This window comes from Sebastes umbrosus, chromosome 19 (assembly GCF_015220745.1).
Source record: "Sebastes umbrosus isolate fSebUmb1 chromosome 19, fSebUmb1.pri, whole genome shotgun sequence".
Taxonomy (NCBI): Eukaryota; Metazoa; Chordata; class Actinopteri; order Perciformes; family Sebastidae; genus Sebastes; species Sebastes umbrosus.
In genome coordinates this window covers 8,478,132-8,503,263 of record NC_051287.1, presented here as the reverse complement: position 1 = coordinate 8,503,263, position 25,132 = coordinate 8,478,132, and the positions used below count along the sequence as shown (strand labels likewise).

General features: G+C 37.4%; 1 protein-coding gene across 2 annotated transcripts; it reads right to left on the bottom strand.

The window, feature by feature from the left end:
• Positions 1-1,986: 1,986 nt before the first annotated feature.
• ghrb (growth hormone receptor b) lies at positions 1,987-20,464 on the bottom strand. Of its 2 annotated transcripts, XM_037753202.1 has the most exons (10): positions 20,406-20,464; positions 20,207-20,278; positions 15,588-15,678; positions 9,580-9,715; positions 7,824-7,999; positions 6,680-6,858; positions 6,285-6,429; positions 5,338-5,428; positions 5,008-5,077; positions 1,987-3,978 (listed from the first exon to the last, which is right to left on the bottom strand). In XM_037753202.1, the coding sequence occupies exons 3-10, from the start codon at positions 15,667-15,669 to the stop codon at positions 3,121-3,123; spliced, it is 1,737 nt and encodes a 578-aa protein (XP_037609130.1). In that variant the 5' UTR covers positions 15,670-15,678; positions 20,207-20,278; positions 20,406-20,464; the 3' UTR covers positions 1,987-3,120. The 2 variants fall into 2 exon arrangements, with proteins under 2 accessions (XP_037609130.1, XP_037609129.1); XM_037753201.1 differs by lacking the exons at positions 20,207-20,278; positions 20,406-20,464 and having other exon boundaries at positions 7,824-7,996; positions 15,588-15,708.
• Between the last annotated feature and the right edge of the window lie 4,668 nt (positions 20,465-25,132).

Here is a 25,132-nt window from a genome sequence, read left to right as displayed (position 1 = left end):
CTGTACGCTGTGATTTTCGTCTTGGTCTTTGGTTTGACCTAGGCCTACCTGCTAAACCCTGCTCTTTCCAGTTGTTGGGGACAGGAAGGTTGTTCTTTCTGCCAATTCCAATGCCAGTTCACAGCATTTCTTTGGAGTAAGGCCGTGGAACTGTTCAGCCAGCTTCTTGATATGGTCTGCAAGCTCCTTCTCTACCTCCTCTGTGAGGACCCTCTTTGCCTCTGCTGTTCCACTGTAACCAACTGTTTTAACTTCCTTTATCTCCCTCTTCTATAAAGGTTAACACATAAAAAAATCAAACCAAGTTGTGTAACACTCAACAGTAATACCATTTTATACATCAGATAATTAATTTGGTTAATTTATGGTGGGGTAAGTTGAGCCAGTGGCTCGGAATAATAGTAGAATATTAGTGAGCCAGTGGCTCAACTTACCCCATAGCCTTTGGCTCACTTTGCCCCATAGCTACCATTTTTGAAAAAATGGCCCAGTTTAGCAATTCAGGCTAATCTTTAGCGAAGGGATTAACATGGTGTTATACCTTAGTAAATCACCAACATGTATAATATATTTTTTTAGACCTGGATAAATTTGCTTTGACCTAACATTCATTATTCCTGACATGCAGAAAATTTACTTTGATAGGGAAAAAACTGTTTTTGGTGTAAAAAAGTACTTACTACTTCTCCCATGTGCTTCACTTCATCACAGCAAGATAGAAATGATGGGTACTTCGTGAATTTATGGTCACATGACAAAACATAATCACAGTTGCCAAGATACAGGGGGTGGGTCAACTTACCCACTGGCTCATTTTACCCCACTCTCCCCTACTATACTATGACTTTATTTCATGAAATTTTTCGACATACTATATTATGACTTTAATTCATGACATTTTTCGAAATACTATACTATGACTTTTTTGCATGAAACTTTTCGACATGCTATACTGACTTTTTTTTGGACTTTTTTTCATGGACATTTTCGAAATACTATACTATGACTTTTTCATGAAATATTTCAACATACTATGACTTTTTTTGGTGAAATTTTTCGACTTACTATACTATGACTTTTTTTAATGAATTTTTTCGACATACTATACTATGACTTTAATTCATGAAATTGTTCGACATACTACACTATGACATTTTTTTATGAAATTTTTCAACATGCTTTACTATAACTTTTTTGTGGACTTTTTTGTGGACTACACTATGACATTTTTTTTTTAAAGTTTTCACCATGAAAAAAAGTTTTAAAAAAAAGTCATAGTATAGCATGTCAAAAAATGTCATGCAAAAAAGTCATAGTATAGTATATCGAAAAATGGCATGAATTAAAGTCATAGTATAGTATGTCAAAAATGTTCATGAAATATAGTCATAGTAATACTATGACTATATTTCATGAACATTTTCGACATACTATACTATGACTTTAATTCATGACATTTTTCATAAAATTTTCATGAAATATAGTCATAGTATAGTAATACTATGACTATAAGTTTGACTTTTTTTCATGGTGAAATCTTTCAACATGTTTTACTATGACTTTTTTTCATGAAATCTTTCAAAATGCTTTACTATGACTTTTTTTTAACTTTTTTTCATGAACATTTTCGACATACTATACTATGTTTTCTTCATGATTTTTTTGCCATACTATACTGTGACTTTTCTGCCATACTACACTATGACATTTTTTTTACTTTTTTCAACATACTGTCCTATGACCTTTTGAATTTATTCAACATACTATACTATGATTTTTTTTCCCGATATACTATATTATGCCTTTTTTCAACATTCTTTACTATGACTTTTTTGACATACTATACAATGACATTTTTGAAAATGTTTTTGACCTACTATGACTTCTTTATGACATACTAGTATTCCTCTTAGTTCACTATAAATAGAAAATAATTGTAATCATCTGTGCAGTTTAAAACTAGCTGATATTAATAAGACAAATGGCAAAAGTATGAAATTGGTTTATTTGTAACACTTGAACAGTTAAAATGCACTAACTGTAGAAATTCAACACTGATCACCATGTACTCCCAACTTTTAACATTTTTTTTAAAAATAAAACTTTTACAGCGCATGCAAAAGAAATACTGATTGAGCATAAGACTGACAATCGAAATTATATTTGCTCTCAGCTCTGAAAGAATTTCACAATATAAAAAAATAAATACAAATCTATGGTATATAATGGTATTAAAGTAATTAGCATTCAATATTTTATGTTCCAGTTGATTCTTTTACACACGTACAACTCATGCTTTATTTTACTTTTTCAGGAGTTCATGTGTTGGTAACAACATGATATATGAAGCCCAATAAGTAGTAATTTAAAAAAATAAAAACTGTGTTTGTTGTTGGTTAAGTTACATTTTTACTGTAAAAGCCTGAAAAAGAATGAGACATGAAAACCATACAAAATGTTGATTCATAAAGAAAGGGCACATGATCTTTCACAGAGTATATCAATTATACATGACCCTATTTTATCAAAAAGAACACCTTTGATATGTATAAAATGGTAGGAATGAAGCATGTGACAGTACAATTACTGTAAATGTACTCTTTATTTGAAGCTTATTTCAATACTTTTATATCAACATTGAATGAAATGCCTATAATGGTTTTTTTTAGCCTGTTTTGGCTTCACCAAACTGCAGACAAACAAAATGAGCAACTAGCTAGTGAAGACAGTGAAGCACTTAACTGCTAAAGAGCAAGTTATTTTTCTCAGGAGTTGATGGAGACCAAACCAAAGGAGTAAAAAGACTTACATTCATCAACTGAACAGAACCAGGATTCCAAATGAATGATAAGAGTTTCTCTTTGACCTTTCCTTAACTGCAGTAAAACACACGTGTTCTTCCTCCCTCATACCAAACTTCCAACTTACCCTTTACAGCCCCTGTCAGAGGGAGCAGCGAGAGGCCAGAGGTGGTAGCAGGACAGGCACAGATGCCCCTGACTATATTTAGGAGACGTGACATTCAACGCTCAACCTTGGGACCCTCAATAGTCAATCTCCAAGACTGTTCCCAAGCTTATCTGTGCCTTTGATTGAAAATTCTTAACTTTCATCGCCGATCTATGGCGTGACGCTCCCCAAAAGTTCAGGGGTCAGGTAGCCGTCTGGTGTCGGCATGATTTTTGGGATTACCAGTTGCGGGGCAGGTGACGAGTTCGGTGTAAGTAAGAGGCTGTTCTGCCTGTCAACAGCCTCCACCACGGTGTAGACAGGAGCCGGGTAAAGAGGGGACATGGGGGTGGTATCTGATTCGTGGTACGGTGACGGTGAAGAACTCACGTCTCCTGTCTGGCAGGGTTCACTCATGTCTCCTGTGGACAATCTGGGGCTCATTTTTCCTGCATTGATCTCTGATGTGTAACCGCCGTGATCTGGATTCACCACCAGGAGCTGAAACTCCTTCTTCTCTTTCTCTTTCTCCGCCATGATGTCTTTCTCTGTGTCTTTGCCGGTGCTTTTCCCTACCTCCGTCTGTTCCTCAGGCGACAGCAACACCTTGCCAGATGACCTCACCTCACTCACCTGGGTGTACAGCGCTTCTCTGCCCGGTGCTACAAAAGGAGGCTCCCCAGTGGCGGGGCTCTGGAGCGGAGAGCTTGGCTCACAGGCGGGTTCCCTACTGTGGGCTTGATTTGGGATGAGTGGAAGGAAAGGCGACGCTTCCTGGTCGCTGGGGAGATCCGGGTCGCAGCAGCTGGCCCGGCCGGAGTCGTCGTCTCTGAAGCCGATGAAGAGGGGAGAGCAGTTGGAGGACAGGGAGCGCTCCATGAGACAGTCCGTGTCCAGGTCGGTCAGTCTGTCGTTATGCTCTTCGATGTCCAGATCGATGAATTCCACCCAGGGGTCGTTGTTGTACAGCTCCGGCCTCAGATCAGGGGGGCCACACAGGATGGATGTCAACTCCTTCAGCTTCCCTTTCTGTGAGATAAAGAAAATAGAGTTGATACACTCAAGAGGCCACTTTCAGCTGGCGAGTTAGGTCAGCTGCTTCAGGCCTAATTCAAGTTTATTACGACTTTGGTCGTATTTTTGTTGCTTTTCTATCAGTAATGTAACATTGTTATCATCAATTTAATTGCTTTCAATTGAAGTTAGGCAGGTCAAGAAAACAAGCAGTCTGACCCGCAGATTAGCCAACTGACTAAGCTTTCTTTGGAAGCAAAAGTGTCCTTCCTGGTTCAACTTTGACCACTAATTTCTTTAACTAATTAATGCAACCTGTGATTTTTAGGTGATAGCGGGCTCAATTTTAAAGCTCAGTCAGCGTTCCAATTCATACATGGTGCCGTTGAAACAGGACACGGCCTTCCCCAAACTGTTGCCGCAAACTTGGAAGCACACTATTGTCCAACATATCATTATATGCTGTAGCATTAAGTATTTATAACATCCAACAACAATAGCTGCCATGACGCTTTGACAGTGTGTAAATAGCTAAGACTCACGGGATATGTTGTACCGGAGTAGATATTCATTAATCTGAGAATATAGAGAAAAATGCAATTTTCTAATGCAAACATATAGTGTCTTTAAATTAGGTTTGTCAAAGTTAACGCAAATTCATTTTAACGCCACTAATTTCTTTAACGCATTAACGCAACTTGTGATTTTTAGGTTGTCACAAGCTCAGTTTTAAAGCTAAAGTGAAGACACTGGCATCATATGAAACTATAAAACCTAAGGACTCCATTGGTACCAACAATGTCATACTAGCTTGTCGGAAAGGAGGATAAATAACGCTCCAAACTTATGCTAAAATTTTGCGAGGAAAAACTAGCGATACAATATTCTCATATATTAAAATTCAAAAAGCTCCACTGGGAAAGTTTCCTGTGGGCCTGGAAATGGTTTCCCTTATACATTTTAGGTGAAGAATCACTTTAATACAGAGTGTGCTAGTAAAATAGGACAAGTCATGGTTAAGCATAATAACATGTAGATGAATACCTTGAGTAGTTCAGGGTCTATTCCTCTTATTTTAGGTCCAGGAACAGGAGGCAAAAGAATAACCATCAATCTTAAGGAAGAAAAAAAAGTGTGAAATTTGACATAACACACTTGATTTCAGACCTCAGTATAAACATAGCAGAGCATATATACTGTACATAATGCCTCGCAGTTCAACACCTTTGAATGATAATACAGACACTGAGGCAGTTCTGCAAGGTCTAGCAGCCCACACAGTGCGCTGGTGAATGAGCAGCACTCTCATTTCTCTAAGCTTTTCTATACCTTCCAGTCCTACACATAAAACCCTGATGGTTGTAGAATACTTACTTTTCCTGCTGCGATATGATAACTAACATCAGGATGGTCACTAAACACAAGCCACCGAAGATGAGCAAGGCCATCACTGGGAATCTCGACCCTGGGAAAAAAAATTACAAAGAAATTCACACTTTATTACACCATAAAATCATCAAAATAAATATAAAGATAGATGAAAGAAAGGCCATAAAAGGCTATTAGGTTTTGTTTTGAGAAATATATAAATCACAGAAGCTCTTTTCAGACATGAAATACATAACATTGCTGGTTTTATCTGTTAATGTAATGACTCTGTCCTTAAAACAGAAAATGTTTGCATGTCTGAAAGGTGCTTTAGAATAACCTGGTTTAGACCTGTATACACATGTCTCTAATATTTAGGTATAAAATGGGGCTGGATTCACTCATAGCTACTTGTAAATTCTGATCAAAGCATTAAGAAGATCACAAAGGCACCGCCGTTTTAATACACAGGCTTACTAGGGCTCAAGCCAAGACTTTACCGCTCTAATGAAGGACTTTGACACATGTTTTAAAGGTTGTAATGGACTTTAATACATGCGGTTGTTATTGATTGATTTGTGCAATGTGTGGGTGGATAGAATGCCGCAACAGTTATACAATTAAACTGCAGTAATGAGTGATTGTTGATGCGTTAATGCATGCAAATTAAGCGTGGGCTGATGTTTGTGCAAGTTAGACGGGGCAAAAGTTGAGTCGTGATGGTGCTTGGTGGAGTGGAGGAGGGCCTGGAATATACTGGAATATCATTTATTTTTCAAATAGTGATTCTGATGCTAAGCGGAAGGAGGGGGGAGCTGCTAAGCGAACTGTAAGCAGAAAGGTCTATTCACGGTGACAAGGACAAGGACATTCAGCTGCAGCCTCTGCAGGTATAATGTAAGATTGAAAAAACAGCATTTGAAACAGCTTCATCCATCCAAGCGAGTGTTTACCTTTAGATGGGACGTGGACAAATACAGAGTCACTGAACTCTCCGAGCTCTTTCTCACCGAGCATTTTGCACCGGACCCGGACTTCGTGATTGACGTTAGTGTGAAGCCCATAAATGGAGCGACGTGTGCTTTTCACAAGGTCGACCTGTGGTGAAGAAAAACAACGTTCAATTAGCAGAAGCAGTGCTGCGGCATCGCAATGTTCTCTTAAAGAAACATTCCTTTGACACTAATAAAAAGTTTACTATAAAAATCAATCAATGTATATTAAAGTCTTGGACTCTTTAAAGTAACTGTACTGAGGTTAACTGATGCACACAAAAGTATCATTTAATATGATACTAACATCGACTTAGCTGAAGTTGTAGTTTAGCACACTAAAATAAAACACCCACCACTTCCCACAGGTCCGCATCGACGTCGCGGTACTGGACCTCGTACTGCAGCGTCATCCATCCCATCTCCACGTCTGCGGACTGAGGCGGCTTCCAGCTCAGCATGATGTCATAATACGTGCCGGTCACACTCACATTCAGCAGCGTCCAGTTCAAGTCGACTGGAGGATCCGGTTTCACTACAGGCCAGAAAAAAATTGTTTTATCATCAGCAATTGATCAAGACTTTTTAGCTGATAGTGTATTATTACAGTTTACACACACATGTATTCATTCTATAACACATGGGTGGTGGAGGCATGTTCGTTGGAGTCAGAGAGTCCTCCATTGGACTAAATGAATCCATTTGTTAAGGGAAAAAAAGTTGATCCTCGTGTCAAGAGATCCCTGCCCTTTACATGACATGAGCAAAAGTAAGAGGACACCTACACACTGTACCTTTAACATGTCATTCTAAAACCGCAGCATTAATCCTCCACTCTTCTGGTTTCAGGCTTTCCACTCGATTTTGGAACCCTGGCTGCAGGGATTTGTTCCCATTCAGACACAAGAGCTTTAGTGAGATCAAACACTGATGTTGGGTGATAAGACCTGACTAACAGTCAGCGTTCCAGTTCATTCATTGTGCCGCTGAAACGTGGAGGCACACTATTATCTAAAATATCATTATATGCTGTAGCATTGAGTATTTATAACATCCAACAACAATAGTTGCCATGACGCAAAGACTCATGGGTTATGTTGTACCGGAGTAGATATCCATTTATGTGAGAATATGGACAAACATATACATGCATGTCTGTCCAAAATGTCATCACTTCATCATTTTATCCTGTTAGACATTAGTGTGAAATTGCCATAATTAGCATATGAATTCTTGAGTTACGGCCAAACATGTGTTTTGTGAGGTCACAGTGACCTTTGACCACCAAAATCTAAATCAGTTCTTCCTTGAGTCCAAGTGGCGTTCCTGAGATATTGCATTCATGAGAATAGTACAGACAACCCGAAAACATAATGCCTCTGGCTACGGCTGTCGTCGGCACAGATGAAGAAACTGACATGACTGTACTGTACATGGGTTTTTAATCAACTTTCTGTACTTTGGATCATGTACAGATGCGCAGTGAGGCAGTAAACTCACCGATGTCTTGAACGTAGAAGATGTTCTCGTCATAGAGTTTGGCTTGATCCCTTGAGCGGAGCTGGATATGGTAAGATGTCCAGATGGTTGTGTGGTTCTCATTGAAAAAGCACTCGTTTGGCCTGTCGGTGCTGTAGTGAGGACACTCACTCCACTCTTTGGTAGAAGGGGTTCTGCTGGGGGAGGAAGACAACATGAAGTCTACAAAACAGCATGAACTAGAGAAAGGAGGGGACAGGAAACACCTCATCATTCAGTCAGAAAATCTACTCAAAGCATTCTCTACATATTTTTGCATCTTTATAACAGATAGTCCTAACAGGGTATACAGAATATACTTAATGCTTTAGCTATAGAGTGCTCCAGGGATGACGTATTTTAGTAAGCCAACTAGGCAGTTAGCATCGCCCTGGGTTCCCTCGACAAAAAGCCAATGGGATTTTTCCATTGAGTTTTGGATCATTGCAGAAAATAAGCTCTGATGCAAACAAACATTTATGATACTTAAACGTTCACAAATGAACAACACTTATGATTTTTGAAGTGCATCCTTTAACCAGCATCTTTAAGAAATCTCACAGCCTTATGGTGTGCATACTATAGCCCTCAGATATAGTAATATTTCACCACTAAGTGTCAGCCTGAACTGGACTTTTGCCTTGTCAACACAGAGCGAGCAGGTGCGCCAAATGCCAGATAAGGTTTAGACACAACCATGTTTCATTTGAGTTGTAAATGCAGAGACCCTGCTTGACCTTGCAAATGTGGGTAAAGAGGGTTTTTTGAGGTGGTTTACAAGTCGTCTCTAACCTGCATTCACTTAGACTACACACATTTTCTAACTGACAACTTGTTTCCCTTCTTTTCTTATCGCGCATCCATTTTTTTCTCTTTTTGTTTCTTCCTAACATTCTCCTTTCTGTCTTTATCTGCGTCACACACCATGTATTGCACTGTATAGGATGCTTGAATCAAACTAAAATATATATGGGCAGATTAAAAACAAAACTATACACTCCTGTGTATTACAACTTATTATTACAGCATCATTTGTTTATTTTATTATTCACTTTTTTATTATTTTTTTACTGACTTAACTGTACAATAATACTGTTATTAATACTCCATTTATAATGTACATTCATGAAATATTCTTATTCATTTCTTATTTATACCATTCTGGCATTTATTGTATATTTAACACACTTAATAGATCCCACTTCTCAGCATTTTGTATTTACTTATTTGCACTGTGGTTATTTGTTATATATATTGCATGTCTTAATGCAAATATTATTATTATTATATTTGTAGATATTTCATATTTCTTATATTCTCATTTTCTTATTTTAGTACTTACTTTTATTTCTTTACGTATATTGTGTTATATATTGTAGCATTATGTACATCATTTACATGTTACATACTCCATTATTTCTATTTTCTTAAATTTCTTTATGTTTATAAAAGAACAACAATATTTTATTTTTTATTTGTTTTTGTATTATTTTTTAATTATTATATTTTTTCTATTATTGTAATGATTAGCCATTAATTTCATTTCACTATTGTTTAAAAGCCTGGATAGTCAATATTGTTATCTTTTGTTGTAATGACATTATTTGTACTCTGCCTAGTTGTATGCAAATAAAATGATAATAAAATAAAAAAATTAAAAAAATATTCCCTTTTTTCCACGTTACCTTGATTTGCTTAAACACACAGAAAAAGCACATATTTCTGTTTTCTCCCTTACTTTTTGTTAATGTAGAATAAGCGGAGAGCTCCCGGCTCGGAGAGGCTCTGGGAAGCGCCGACATTCCATCTGCAGTGGAAAGTTTCCATGTTGGTGGAGACGCAACCAGTGAGGTATGGAAGTATCTGGGGATCAACTGTAGGGAACATAGAGAGAGGAAGAGAGAAACATAATCTTGTATGTTATATTTATCACATCTAATTTTGTTTGATAGTGTAAAAATCTGTCTCGCTTTCTTTTCTGCGTTACAACTGGTGTGACTCATCGTTGCGTGCACGCCAGGGACAGGACTGTAGCCTAAATCCAGTGAGCAGCCCGGCAGCCACAGGGAGAATATCAACATTTTCTTTTTACTGCTCTTCAAGCTGCGGCCACAGAGTTCACTGCCACGGCTGTCGTGGAATGATCTACAGTATTTGCTTTTTCTGTACTCAGAAAGGCATTTGCACACAAAGTACTACTGGATCCTGTTTTACTAGCTGCACAAAACCAAACCATGTGTGCACAGAGCCTGTTTCTTCAACTCTCTTGCAGCAGATCTTAGCTGTGTGCCAATTCCTGTCGGTCTGTAGTGTGTTCACACAGTCAAAATTATACACAATTAAGTATATACAGTTTGCATACTAAAACATTACAACATTTTTAAGTGTGCTGTTGATAGAATAGAATATATTTGTCGTTGTACAAGTACAACAAGATTAAGTTTGCAACTTCCGTATCAGTGCTATAGTAATAAATAAGGTAAAAAAGTACAAGTTAAAATAGCAATAAAAATATATAAACACATTTATATCAATATACATTTTATTTATTTATTTATAATAAAAAATAAAATAATATCAAATAAATAAAATAAAATAACATTATAAACAGTATCCTGCTGTATTAAAATAGTGCAAATAGATCAGATGTGCAATCAAACCAAAACAGTGTAAACAGCTGTCACTGTGTTGTATTAAAGTCAGCTAATTATGGTGGCAGAGACGTTATGGGGGGCAATTAGTGGACTGATTCAGTGCAGTTATCGCTCTAGGGAAAAAGCTATTTCTCAGTGTGGAGGTGAAGGCATAGAAGGCCTTATAAGGTCCAAAGAGAGGATGGACTGTGAGGTCTGGATATACGCATATATTTGACTTCAGGACATCTCTGACTACATACATGCTGAAAATCAAACATTTGAATGTATTAATTTAGATATTTTCCAAAGTAAAAGTCCCTAGAAGTGTATGATTCACCTTTTTCTCATGGTCTAGTGTTAAAAAAGCAAAACAAAAATCGCGATAAATCGTAATATCGAATCGCAATTCTTGTAGAATCGCAATACATATCGAATGGGAGCCCAAGCATTGTGATAGTATCGAATCGGGAGATAGGTAAATCGTCCCAGCCCGACTAGCTACTGTACCACTAGAGGTAAGTGAAGTTCAATGTGGGTGAACTGTCCCCTTAAACAAAGAGCGGAGGGAGCCTTTTTTATGTTCCATTAAGTAAACACTGCTGATTGCATTACCGGGAGGCTTTGTGATCAATGATTCTGGGGACAGCAGCAGCAGTCATCCGACCACGTCAACATGTCACAGAGGAACAACACACGAGGACATGGGCTGGCTGAGCACCAAGACGTGTGAGGACAAGATGGCTCCTTCACAGCTGCGAGGCAGCGCCGGGGACAGATGATGAATACCTCTGGCCTGCTTAGGGTGCTTCAGGGAAAGGGTGCTACAGGTTAAAAATAACCTGTTTACCAGATCCCTGACTCCTCCTCGGAACTCTGCTTAGCTCAGGATTAAAAGAAAAATCAATTTGACACTCAGCTATGCGGAGCATTTATGTGGCTCATTTCATCTTGATAAATGAGGACATGTGGATAGTGTGTGCGCTGTGTGTGTGTGTGTGTGTGTGTGTGTGTGGGGGGCAGGGATAATGTATTGATTTATTTTTTGGGTGTGTGAGAGTACTTGGGTATATTCCTGTTTTTGTTTGTATTATTATTATTATTATTTATTAAACATTATTGAACTTAAAGATCTGAATAAATCAAATATCAAAGACTGAGAGCAGCACATTTACTCGAGAACTGTGCTAAAAACGATTTGAAAAAGCTTGAGCATGGAAATGAATTATTGACCTTGGGAACGAAATAATCATAACTCAAAGGCTCACCACCTTTGAGGGTATTTAATTTATAGGGTTTGTCAAACACATTCAGAGCATTACATCTGTAAATGGCTTCCCAAATGAGTTCCCAGAAAATGTACTATATCACGAAATATACCAGTATTACAATATGAAATCGTATACCTTGTCACCCGCCCCTATTCGTACGTGTACTACTAGATATCATTGGGCAACATTGTACCTTTGACTTCAACACATTTATCTGCAACCAATTCCGTTTCAATTATGGCTGCTAAAGTTAACACGACAATAACGCGTTAATGCAAATTTATTTTAGCGCCACTAATTTCTTTAACGCATTAACGCAACTTGCGATTTTTAGGTTGTAGCTGGCTCAGTTTTAAAGCTAGAGTGAAGATACTGGCATCATATGAAACTAGAAAACCTAGGGAATCCATTGGTACCAACCATGTCATACTAGCAACGGACGCTAAATAACGCTGCAAAGTTACGCTAAATTTTGGCGAGGATAAACTGGCATGGTAATTTTCGAAAGGGTCCCTTGACCTCTGACCTCAAGATATGTGAATGAAAATGGGTTCTATGGGTACCCACGAGTCTCCCCTTTACAGACATGCCCACTTTATGATAATCACATGCAGTTTGGGGCAAATCATAGTCGAGTCAGGACACTGACACACTGGCAGCTATTGTTGCCTGTTGGGCTGCAGTTTGCCATGTTATGATTTGAGCATATATTTTATGCTAAATGCAGTACCTGTGAGGGTTTCTGGAAAATATTTGTCATTGTTTTGTGTTGTTAATTGATTTCCAATTGTCTTGAACAAATAAGAAAACGTGCCATTAATTTGCGATTAAATATTTTAATCTATATTATATGCCGCACAATTACTCTCAATTAGGTATTTTTTTACATTTTGCTGACAATACTTAAGTAAGGAATACTTCTTCCACCACTGAGTGAGAGTGAGTATATAAAGAGAACAAAAATGGGAAAAAGTGCATTGCTCCAGCTAATGATGCCTAATTCTGACCCAGTCCACCTTAATATATGCTGCTGGATCAACTTGCAAACCTTCATTTGCGTGCTTGGCAAAGTAAGTGCTGCTGTGTTTGCTCAATAGCTGCCAAACAGAGGTCACTTCTAGTGCAAGTAAACATGTGAGCAGTAGAAGCCGAGCACTCTCAGGACACAGCTATCAGAACACACACACACACACGCACACACGCACGCACACACAATTTTCAATATGGTAATATCAATTTACAACATATTCTCATTACAGGACTCTCTCTCTCCAGGCAAACTGCCACAGGCGTATGAAGTAAACATGTTTACTTTAGCATGATTTCTCTCCGAGTGCTGCCGACACAGTCTATATCTGGATGAAAACAAAACATCCTCGCTCAGTCTATTCTGATAAACCCACAAAGGGTTCAAAGGGAGCAGGAAATAGCAGCTTGTATTACATTCCTTTTAAAGGACTCATTCTTACCTCCAGCAGAGCCCATATATTATCATGTAGAACACAGCGCATTGTCTAAAGTGTGTTTTTCCTTTTATAGCATCTAACAACATCTGCACAGCTGTGTTGGTGGGAAGCCTTCATTAATGTCTTTCCTGTGAGCACACAGGGCAAACGGTTATTTAGAGAGTCACGTGTTCAATCAATCAGTGCACTCTCCGGAGGAAGTACCTTGTCCTCTGCATTTAGAAAAAAGCCATTTCCTTGCTTGGCTAAGAGCCACAATGCTCTCAGCTGTGATTACTGAACATTTCACTTTACTAACAAGCCTTATGGGAAAAAACATTTAAAAAAAAAAAAAAGAGAAAAAGCTTGTGTATGCCCGAAAGTGACGAGAGTATGACCCCGTAATCACATCAAGAACCAATGTCCTGATTCCTGGGTGATATAAACCGTGGTGCTCAGGTGTTGAGGAGTAAGAAATATACGTTCACCCCTACAGGGACCATTCAGTTCCTAGAAGTAGTAGCCTTCCTCCAGCGGAGAGGTGCTCCAAAGATGAGAGGAGTTATTTTGAGCAACTCGTGTTCTAAAAGTCTCTCATAGACCATGTTGGTTGACTGACAGAGTAGCTATACAAGGCTTCAATAGACATGAAACCCTTATCAAAAAAATAAAACGATTATTTTATTAGTGGTTAGCACCCCTTCCCGAGTATTTCCTCATGTCTTTCGCGTTTTCTTGCAATTAATTAAGCTAAATAAGCTGACGCTGCTAATTAGCAAAATTGCTGTCTGAAACCACCTTCAAATTTTGAAGCGCTTTGTCATTTAGAAAATAATAAAACAATTATTTTGTTAGCGGTTAACACCCCTTCCCCCACTCTGAGTATTTCCTCATGTCTCCAGTGTTTTCTTACAATTAAATGAGCTAAATAAGCTAACGTTGCTAGTTAGCAAAAGGTAGCCAGCCAGCGTTACGATACGATACGATAATACTTTATTGTCAGACAGGTCTGAAATTTGTTTTGCATCACAGCAGCTCCATTTGCAACATCACAGAAAGGACAAAGACAAGAAACAAGGATACCTACATTTAAACATTACAATCACAGAAGACGATATTCAGGGCCCTTCAACGTACATTTGATCTGCGATTAGGCTCCATATTTAGTTTTAGGATTGACTGGTGCACAAAAGAGTGCTTCAGTCTAACCTTATTAAATCGTGGAACCCTGTATCTCCGATTTGATGGTAACAATTCATATAAACTGTTCAAAGCATGGTTGGGGTCAGTTATAACCTCTGTCAGCATGATGAAGTACCTCTCTAAGAAAGTACTGAGACCATGAACATGTTAAATTTATATGTGTTCTTCAGTTACATGTATGAGTTTCTCCAAAGCAGCCATTCACCACAGCGACACCAGACCTGTTTTGAATCACTCGACATAATTTGAGATGAATGCAGCGATTCAGAAATCTGCTATCGGCTATTAAAAGTTGTCAAACTTGCTACCATGTCTGCATTAGAAACTTTGCTGAGGCATGGATTTCAATAAGCAATTTGGCAGCAAGTTGACAGCTTACATGTACACTCCCTTATTATGCTACAGGGGGGGAAAAAATGCATGCCAGAACACAGCAGTTTTGTTCATAAAGGCATGAAACAAAAATGGAATAAAACTAAGCAGCATGGAGAACAGGAGTAGAGGGGGACGCGTCCTCCGTCTAAACCCCGCTAAACTACTAGTGTTATGTAACAAGACAAAGCACAGGATGTCCGCGCGTGACTTTAATGGTCGCCTAGTTTATATCTTTGTGGAAAAAATACGACCCATGTATGCAAATACACAGTGTTTCCACTGCCACTGAGGGGCTGTTTGGCAGAAAGGGGGGCCTCAACACACATAACAGCTTCCCATTGTTCAGCGGTAGAGTACTCTCTGCTCTCTAGAATTCCTGGGAAGCCACTTCACTAGAAATCCGCTGGCCGCTCTGTGTGGCTCTGTGCAGAGGGCTTCGCTGTTGTGCAACACATTTCATATTCATTTGAATGCCAAAGCAGCACGAAGCACAGAGTAGGACATACATGTTTATGTTGTTACGGGCTGAAATTGTCCTGCGGCCCATTAAAAGCACATTTATCTCAAAATATTGTTCCACCTGGTGTTGTGCAATTTGTGATTCCACACCAAATAGATAAACAACACTTGAAATTCTGAGCATCAGAAGACACCAGATTTCAAAGAAAGCATAATCAATGCCAAGCATAAAAGTGGCAAAACAACACAATATGTTATGTATGTTTTAGAATAAACATCAAATTTAAATCCGTCTCAAAATTTGAAATGCCAACAAATGGTCTAAAATTCTAATCTACTTATATATCTTCATAAACATACCTCGCTCAGAGGCCAGTTCCAGCGCTGAGGCAGTGAAGGTGTGAAGGAAGAAGAAGAGGAGCATGGTGAGAGCGGCAGCCATGGTGTTGAGCTGTGGAGGAAACATGTAGCGAATGTTAGTTTCTCAGCGAAGTCCACCCAGTTGAACCACACAGCCCATGAAGGCCCAGCCCACTACCACCATCAAACACTCCTTAACTTTTTTTTCCGGAGGAGAGATTGGGTACACCCATGATGAAACTGTATAGCGTCACAGAAGCTGTAAAATGCTTTACATAAAAGCGTTCATCAAATTACTTAATGTTTGACTTTGTAAAACCCGTTCCAGTGCATACATATAGCAGCTTATCTGTTATTCTATATCCTAACATTCACTCTGTTTCCACTACGCAAATATTTTACTGAATACTTGGAAGTCTTTAGGACAGGAACCCGAGAGACCCCATTTAAACCTGTTCAACCTGTTAAGCTGAATCATATTGTTGTACTGCTTTAAGATAGATAGTTATTTTAAAAGGATCTTATTTCAGACTTTCATCAAAGTCATTTGAATTAATGACATCTTATCTGCTCTCTGTTTTTTCCACTTGAGCTGATACCACTAACTCCTTTCAGGGCTTTGAAACTTCCAACTCTTTCTATAACTGAGTTGCTGACATTTCAACTGCATTCATTGCTTTCACTTTATGTTTTCCCTTCAACTACTACTTTCAATTCCTTTCAGCAGCTTCACTTCAACTACGTTAAAGGTGCTATTGATTAGATCGATCACATTCCGCCACTAGACGTCACATTCTCCCTGCCCCGATGCATGGCATTCACTTTACAATAAGTGGTTGCCATGCACTCACCGTCAAACTCAGACAGTTTTTTTTTCACACTAACAGGCAACTTGATCGCTGATGACCCAGAGATATCACGTGACCTGTCCAATGTTTCACAGGTTTTTTTTCCGTGTAATTTGAAACAACTTGGAAAAAAAAGAATCCATGTGATGAATAGCACGCCGCACTTCTTGGACAGCGGGGAGGATTCACTTTACAACAAGTGGTTGCCAGGCATTTACCGTCAAAGTCAGTTTTTTGATTGCTGATGACCCAGAGATAACACGTGACCTGTCCAAAGTTTCACATGTTTTTTTCCGTGTAATTTGAAATAACATGGAAAAAAAAGAATCCATGTGATGAATAGCACGCCGCAGTTCTTGGACAGCGGGGAGGACCAGCAGGTCTAAATCAAAATGTTTTATTCATACTATCTACACGGTATGCACAGTTTATCCTTCATGGAGCGAACAGTTTTCAAGTTTTCCAGCCAACAGTGCTGAGTTCCTGCCAGCACATGTGCAATCTATCCCTTACTTCAATCTGGGCCTCGTTTCGATCTTGTTTACGGAGACATGGATTCATATTATTTTCATCTTATAAAGCAGAGTTTTTCAACCGAGAAGTTTGGCCGTTTGTGAGTTTGTGATTAGGATTCCCAAGGTATTTCTCAGCCTGATCTATCATTTAAAATATCTTTAAAAATACGTCACAATGAGTATTTTTATAATCTAACTGGAGAGGCCTCCTTACTCAGAACAGCAATGTCGTTTTTTTAGATTTTGATGGCAACTTAACACCTGTCTAATAGCTGGAATTATGATTACTTCATGGCCTAAATATTTGTGTCAACAGCCAGAAACATAAGAACAAGTCCCTCAAGCTATTTTGTGAAGAAAGAGTACACGTGAGAATGGATAAGATCAGGTGTCTCTGAGGTATCACATGTTCTTGACCCTAACTTGTAAACAATGGATTTTTTGGGCCAATTGAAAAGATCATTATCACACATGACACTATAGTAGCAATGAGCTTTAAGAGGGAAGCAAACATGCTAATTCTTGCCCCAGATGGAAAAATGAAGGGTAAGATAAAGATTGATGAACAAATTAATAATTTATGTTTTTGTCATCCACATAATCTGTAAAATATCCTGCCTCATTACAAATCTTTTTGACAACGCTATGATAGCCAAATATGAAGGTTACTTGCCCAAAAATTTCTCCATAATCTATATCAACCTCCAAAGTGCAGCATCAGTCCGGCTCTGTGGTTCAACAGGTTCACAGACAATATGCTAAAAATAATTACTGTTACATAATCTTCACTACCGTACTTGCGTTGGGTTAGGCTAAATACATAAATGTGAATAGTCCCAATGCGAGGGCCAGGAGTGAGAAGTACAATGTTCATTTCCACCAACATCAACTTTGCTGTAGTCATGGCATTATAACTTTGTAACCTCTGCTCACCACAGAACAGACAAGTATTTTCACTCTGGGTCTCACGCTGATAACACACAGTAACAGACTCAACTACCATCATAGCAACTCTGTTTGGATGAAAAGGTGTGGACTTCACAAACATGCTCAAGGTCATGACATGAAGTTTGGTAAAATCTTGTAGTAAAATGTGTAAACGTATTCTAATTGCCATTTAGTCCCTATTGCTTTTTATACAAAGATTATTTATAAGACATACTTAATTCCCATATAAAATCCATTTTGAGCTTGTTCTGTGTTCTTGCAAATACAACCCCAAACTGTCCCTGATAAGTTGACTGCACAAGGGTCATGACAAGTTTGGAGTCTAAAACAGGGGGTAATGAAACATAAAGGTTGAGAAGCTCTGCTGTGTGGTGACATTAGAACAATATCAACAGGATGACACACAGTATGGAACACGCCCTTGTTTTTTATCACATTACAGTAAAATGTACATTATGTGCTGATGTTATGTTGATGTGTTCAATGTCACGTTGACTGCTGATGTTTTGGAGAAACCTTTACCTTAAATGTAAAAAGCGTGAGAATACTATTTTTTTATCAGGGCAGACGTGTGCAAACAGGAAGACAAGGGAATTCCCCCTCGGGTACAAAGCAGAAAAATGTCCTTTTCTATTGCTATGTAGGTCGTTGCAGAATTCAATGCATGTATCACTGGTAGTGTGAGATTGCACCGTCCGCGAAAAAACATTACTGTAGATCTGTGCATGTTTGTCAGGGAATTAAATGGACTTTCCATTGATTCCTTCAGGCCGCCGTTATCAGGCACCTGTGAGGATAACTAACCGTTACGCCAACTCTTTTTATTCCTTCTGCTATCAGGTTATCAAACTCAGACAGTAGTCATTTCAGGTGAGACTTTTATTGACAGTTCCCTTACATTATAAATCATGTAACAACGTCTATTTATTATCTATTTGTTATCTCTTTATCTATTTTATTGCTATTTATTATATTGTATTAACTTATCTGCTGTCCTTTACCGACCTGTGTTTTTCAGTTTTACTGGTCTGTGATTGACGTAACATTTTGGATGTTTGTCTGGATGTTGTCTGTGTGTGTTTGTGGGGTAAGCTGTGAATTGAATTGCCATTCTTGGCATCAATAAAGTTGTCTGAATCGGAATCTGAATCATTGTAAAGTTATGTTTGCATTCGATATTCTCATCAATTAAGTTAAGTTAAAGACACAGTGCGTACAATTTTAAATATTGTGTTAATTTGGCGCCCCAAAGTTGTTTTTTTTGCCACTTCAGGGCAGCGGAACACAACAATGTTTAGCTGTAAAATGAGAATGTTTGTGACCCGGCCGCTATGTTGAGATCAGTTGAGGAAATATCAAGCACCGCCCACCAGCCGGAGCAAACTTTCTCATTTTACAGATAAACAGTACACTACAAGATGATTTTGAAAGGCGAGAAATAGGCGTTACAGTAACAGAATATTGATTCATATTTGATCAGCGCTGCCTAGTTTGACCGTTTGATCAGAGTTCGCGAGTGATTGACAGCCGGCTCCGTTGAATGAACAGCCAATAGGAACGCTCTCTCTGAAAGTCTCCCATCACAGGTTAGATTTTCTAAAGCCTGAAAACAGAGCCATGAGGAGGTGCAGAAGTCTAGTTATCTCTCAGAACACTTGAACTACAATATGCTGTAAGGTTATTATGGAAGTTTGCCCAATGATGCCAAAAACATGCTACCTACTGCCACTTTAACTATGGATAATCATGCAATAAATCACTATCAAATATTTTTTGACAGCCCTAAAAATCACACAAACTATTATCAAAATAGTCTCCGATTAATGTTAGATCAACTAATTGATTAATCGACTATCTCTTTCAGCTCAAAGTATTGTTCTTTCTAAGAAATAAACAATAAACAGTGTGTTTCCCTTTAATACTGCACCATAATAAAAGGTAACTCCCATCTAATTGTGGAGTAAAATACAAGTTAGGCTACTTGTAAACATGACTTGTCACATTTAAAACTTGACAAGCTACTTTTATAATTTCCTATAAACAACTTTAACAGTTTCTTCAAGGTAGTTTCAGTTAATGAGTTGGGTTTTTAATCCTCTTCACAGTTTAGTTTAAATGCTGTGACCTGTTTTTGTCCCCAGAGTGCTGCTTGAGATTGTGCAAGATTCATGGAGGACAATGCAGATTAACACACAACAACAAGCTGCCTCTATTGTGTGAGTCAGTAAACATTTCAGTGTACAATGAGTTAAATACGGTTGGTTTATGTAACTATGTGTAACCGTGCAGGACATGAGAGTAAACTCACCGCTGTGGTGAAGTGAAGTGGACAGCAGCAGCAGTCAGTCTGTCTCCTCGTCCTGGAGCTCTCACAGGTTTCCTTCTTGATAAAACAGCAACACCATCGAGATATATCACACTCACAGAAGTGACAAACACATTTCCTTCCAAGCAGACCGCGGACACGCTCTGAAAAACAACCGGGAGTGCGTTTAACCGGGACTCACGGAGAGCAGAGCTGGTGACGCTGTCGAGGAAACCCTGACTCGCTGACACCGTGTGTGTGTGTGTGTGTGTGTGTGTGTGTGTGTGTGTGTGTGTGTGTGTGAGTGTGTGTTGGGAGCTGCAGCAGCAGCACAGCTGTAAGCAGCAGTCAGTCAGTCTGTCAGCCTGTTGTTGTTCCTGAGGGAGAGAGGAGGGCGACATCTGTCGGTGGAGGGTTAGGGTACAGCAGGACAACAACCTGCAGAATAAAGTCATAATATTACGCGAAAAAAATTCTTAGGTTTACGAGAAAAAAAGTTGTAATATTATGAGAATAAAGTCATAAGTTTACAGAAAAAAGTCGTAATATTATGAGAATAAAGTCATAATATTACGCGGAAAAAATTCTTAGGTTTACGAGAAAAAAAGTCGTAATATTATGAGAATAAAGTCATAAGTTTACAGAAAAAAGTTGTAATATTATGAGAATAAAGTCATAATATTACGCGGAAAAAATTCTTAGGTTTACGAGAAAAAAAGTCGTAATATTATGAGAATAAAGTCATAATATTACGCGGAAAAAATTCTTAGGTTTACGAGAAAAAAAGTCGTAATATTATGAGAATAAAGTCATAAGTTTACAGAAAAAAGTCGTAATATTATGAGAATAAAGTCATAATATTACGCGGAAAAAAATCTTAGGTTTACGAGAAAAAAAGTCGTAATATTATGAGAATAAAGTCATAAGTTTACAGAAAAAAGTCGTAATATTATGAGAATAAAGTCATAATATTACACGGAAAAAATTCTTAGGTTAACGAGAAAAAAAGTCGTAATATTATGAGAATAAAGTCATAATATTACGCGGAAAAAATTCTTAGGTTTACGAGAAAAAAAGTCGTAATATTATGAGAATAAAGTCATAAGTTTACAGAAAAAAGTCGTAATATTATGAGAATAAAGTCATAACATTACGCAAATAAAGTCATAGGTTTACGAGAAAAAAAGTCGTAATATTATGAGAATAAAGTCATAAGTTTACAGAAAAAAGTCGTAATATTATGAGAATAAAGTCATAATATTACGCGAAAAAAAATCTTAGGTTTACGAGAAAAAAAGTCGTAATATTATGAGAATAAAGTCATAAGTTTACAGAAAAAAGTCGTAATATTATGAGAATAAAGTCATAATATTACGCGAAAAAAAATCTTAGGTTTACGAGAAAAAAAGTCGTAATATTATGAGAATAAAGTCATAATATTACGCGGAAAAAATTCTTAGGTTTACGAGAAAAAAAGTCGTAATATTATGAGAATAAAGTCATAAGTTTACAGAAAAAAGTCGTAATATTATGAGAATAAAGTCATAATATTACGCGGAAAAAATTCTTAGGTTTACGAGAAAAAAAGTCGTAATATTATGAGAATAAAGTCATAATTTTACAGAAAAAAGTCGTAATATTATGAGAATAAAGTCATAATATTACGCGGAAAAAATTCTTAGGTTTACGAGAAAAAAAGTCGTAATATTATGAGAATAAAGTCATAACATTACGCAAATAAAGTCATAGGTTTACGAGACAAAAAAGTCTTACTATTATGAGAATAAAGTCATATATTCAGGAGAAAAAAAGTCTTGCTATAAGAAGTTTACGAGTAAGTTTCGTAAGTTTACGAGAAAAAAGTCGTAATATTACGCGAATAAAGTTATAAGTTTACAAGAAAAAAAAGTCTTATTATGAGAAGTTTAAGAGTAAGTTTACAAGAAATATAAAATAATAATTAAAAACTATAACAATAATATTTATTTATTTTGCACAAATTAAGCCTACACAAACATAACAAAAAATAAATAATATACAGGAAGAGGCAAAAAAAAAACACTGGGCTTATCTGAAGCCTCCACCTAGAGACAAGATTAATATACAGAAATAATATGACTACATAATAGTGATGACAATATATATATATATATATATGTACATATATATATATATACTGGATATATATATATATACAAAGTATATATATATATATATAAATATATATATATATACACAGTAAATATATATAGAAATAAATAAAATATATATATATATATATATATATATATTTTTTTTTTTTTAATTTTATATATATATATACATAAGGATGTTTGCATTTGCAAATGCAAACTCTTATTTCCCATGTGCCGAAATGAATGTGGATGGAAACTATGATCACCCTAACAAAGGATGAATAACAATAATTTAAGATAGAATAAAGTTCAACTACTGCTAACTAATAGTTTGTCTACATGTAATGGACCTGCTCCTCAACTGTTTTAGAGCAGCATTTCTCAGCCTGCAGAGTCACATTTCATGTCTGTCAGTCTGCGGAACATGTGAGTCTCACCCACTCACATGTCAGCAGCTTGTTTTTGACACCCACGCCTTCTCCACATACTTTGCATAGCACACAGGCAGAGACACATGTGTTGCACATACAGTCTTAACGTTTTGTTTATGAGTTTACCTGGGTAAAAAGTAATTACTGTAAATGTAAGACAAGCATGTTATTCATTTTCTTAAATCCGCAACAACAGTTTCAGTAGAAACAAGTTATGAATACACAACCCTGAACGTTAATAGGCCTATGCTATGTCAGCAAACAGTTGCGTAGTATTTACACATCACAAATGGAGCAACATTATCATTCATTTGGAGTCATGTTTCTGGCCACCTGATGAATGGAAGTGCAATATATTTACATTTATTTAGCTCTGTTTTTTGGTCTCCAACAAACTCCTGAGGGGAATATCTGTCTCCTTAGCAGCTAAATGTTACACTTTCTTCACCACCTACCTGTGTCTGTCTGCTGTTTGGTGCTGAGCAGGTAGTGTACAGTGAGAGATTGTTGAAAACAGCTGCCTGCTGATAAGAGTATTAAATTCTTGATAAATTTCCCTTTAAAGGTACATTTTGAACAGATAAAAAAATGTGTTAGTAATTTGCAATTAATCACGATTAACTATGGACAATCATGCAATTAATCGCGATTAGACATTTTAATCGATCGACTAGTTTGTACAGATGTTCACCTCAACTGTGTGAGTCAAAATTGCAGCTAACATACCCCTTTTCTCAATGCACTGTTCAGGTTAGGGTGTCACGTTAACTGTCAATGGATTACATATATGTAGTGTATCACGCACAAGAAAAAAGCACTTCTCTACCTGAACAGAATGATGAGAGCTGAATTCCTAGTGAATAAACCAAATGCTAGATTCTTTTTTAAAGATACAAGACATACTTAAACGATGGTAGACATGCCACAACGTATACATAAAGACAGAACAGCAAAACAGGTTATGGCATTTACACAATATAGTTACAGTTAAGGTGTGGGAGGGTACACGTTGAGTTCATCAAGTGCAAGATAAATAGTGGTGGTGTGTATTGTGTGTGATTGGGATGTGTGTGTAAATGCATGTGAGGTGAGGGGTGGGGATTAATAATGAGTTCTGAGAACAAAAGCCTTAAAAAAATAAAAAAAGTAATAGAAATGGAAAGTTAAACAAAAGAAAAGGAAAAAATACTCATACCAATCAAATGGGAGGTGGAGGCAAGTTGAGTCTTGTGGGGTTACAATATGCAAAACAAGCCCCACGCCAACATTCCCAAGCACAGTTCCCACCAGAGGGGAATATTTTAGTTTATGATTGTTCCAAGACCAGAGAGGAAAGAAGGCGTCTCCACATCATCTGTAATGAAACAAACTGTGAGTCACATGTGTCTTGGTGCTGAACCCCAAAGAAGATGTTAAGTCACCACTAGATGGCAACCACAACTAGTGATGTATGTAGGCCTTTGGTGACTCACTGCTCGCTGGCCTCAACCCAATCAGTGGTCATCCAGGTGGTGGTTTTCTAATTGGATAAGATCCAGATCTGGTGAAGGTGCTTTTTGTCACGTTGGTCCTGTTCTCTGGAACAAACTGCATGATGACCTGAGATCCCCTTTGTATAAGAAACTGAAAACGTCTCAATTCCTGTAGACTAGATGTCTTTTAGTTTTTTTTTTCTGTCCTGTTCTTTTCTTTTTTTGCTGTTGCATGTTCTTGTATCTTCTGTGTTATATTCCTCTGAACATGTCACATGTTGCTGATTGTGTAAGAATGTAAAGCACATTTACTTGTAACAAAAACCCTCGGAGACCCAAAATAGACCTGTTTTTGTCTTTTTTAAGGGGAGATAGCAGGTCAACAGTAGATGTCACATAGAAGTGGTGTACATCATCTGGAAGCTGGGAACCTGAAGATGAATTTGAAATGCAGCTCAGCACAGTGTGATAAATTTTTCTAGTCATAAATCAGAATATAAACATGAATTAATTAATGTATTAATTAATTAAACTAAATTGTGACGATCTAAACCCTTATATACTATTATGATAGAAGAGTATGATGGTCATTCCCAGGCTCTGTTATGTCTCATAAGTTGTTGCAATTTTGGGTTGATACCATTTCTTACACAGATTTGGTGCTAAATTTAACAATTTTTTACCACTCAAAAAATGTATAAAAATTATCAATATTCCCTCCTTAATACCACATTAAGACACCAAGACCTTGAGGAACACCATAGAAAAAGTCATGCTGGGATTTGGTATCAAAAACTTTTGACATTTGGAGATTTCTGTAAGAATTGCATTTTTCAAGGATTTGACTGAAAGATGCAGTGATTTCATTTTTGCTTTATCTATGGAATTGAG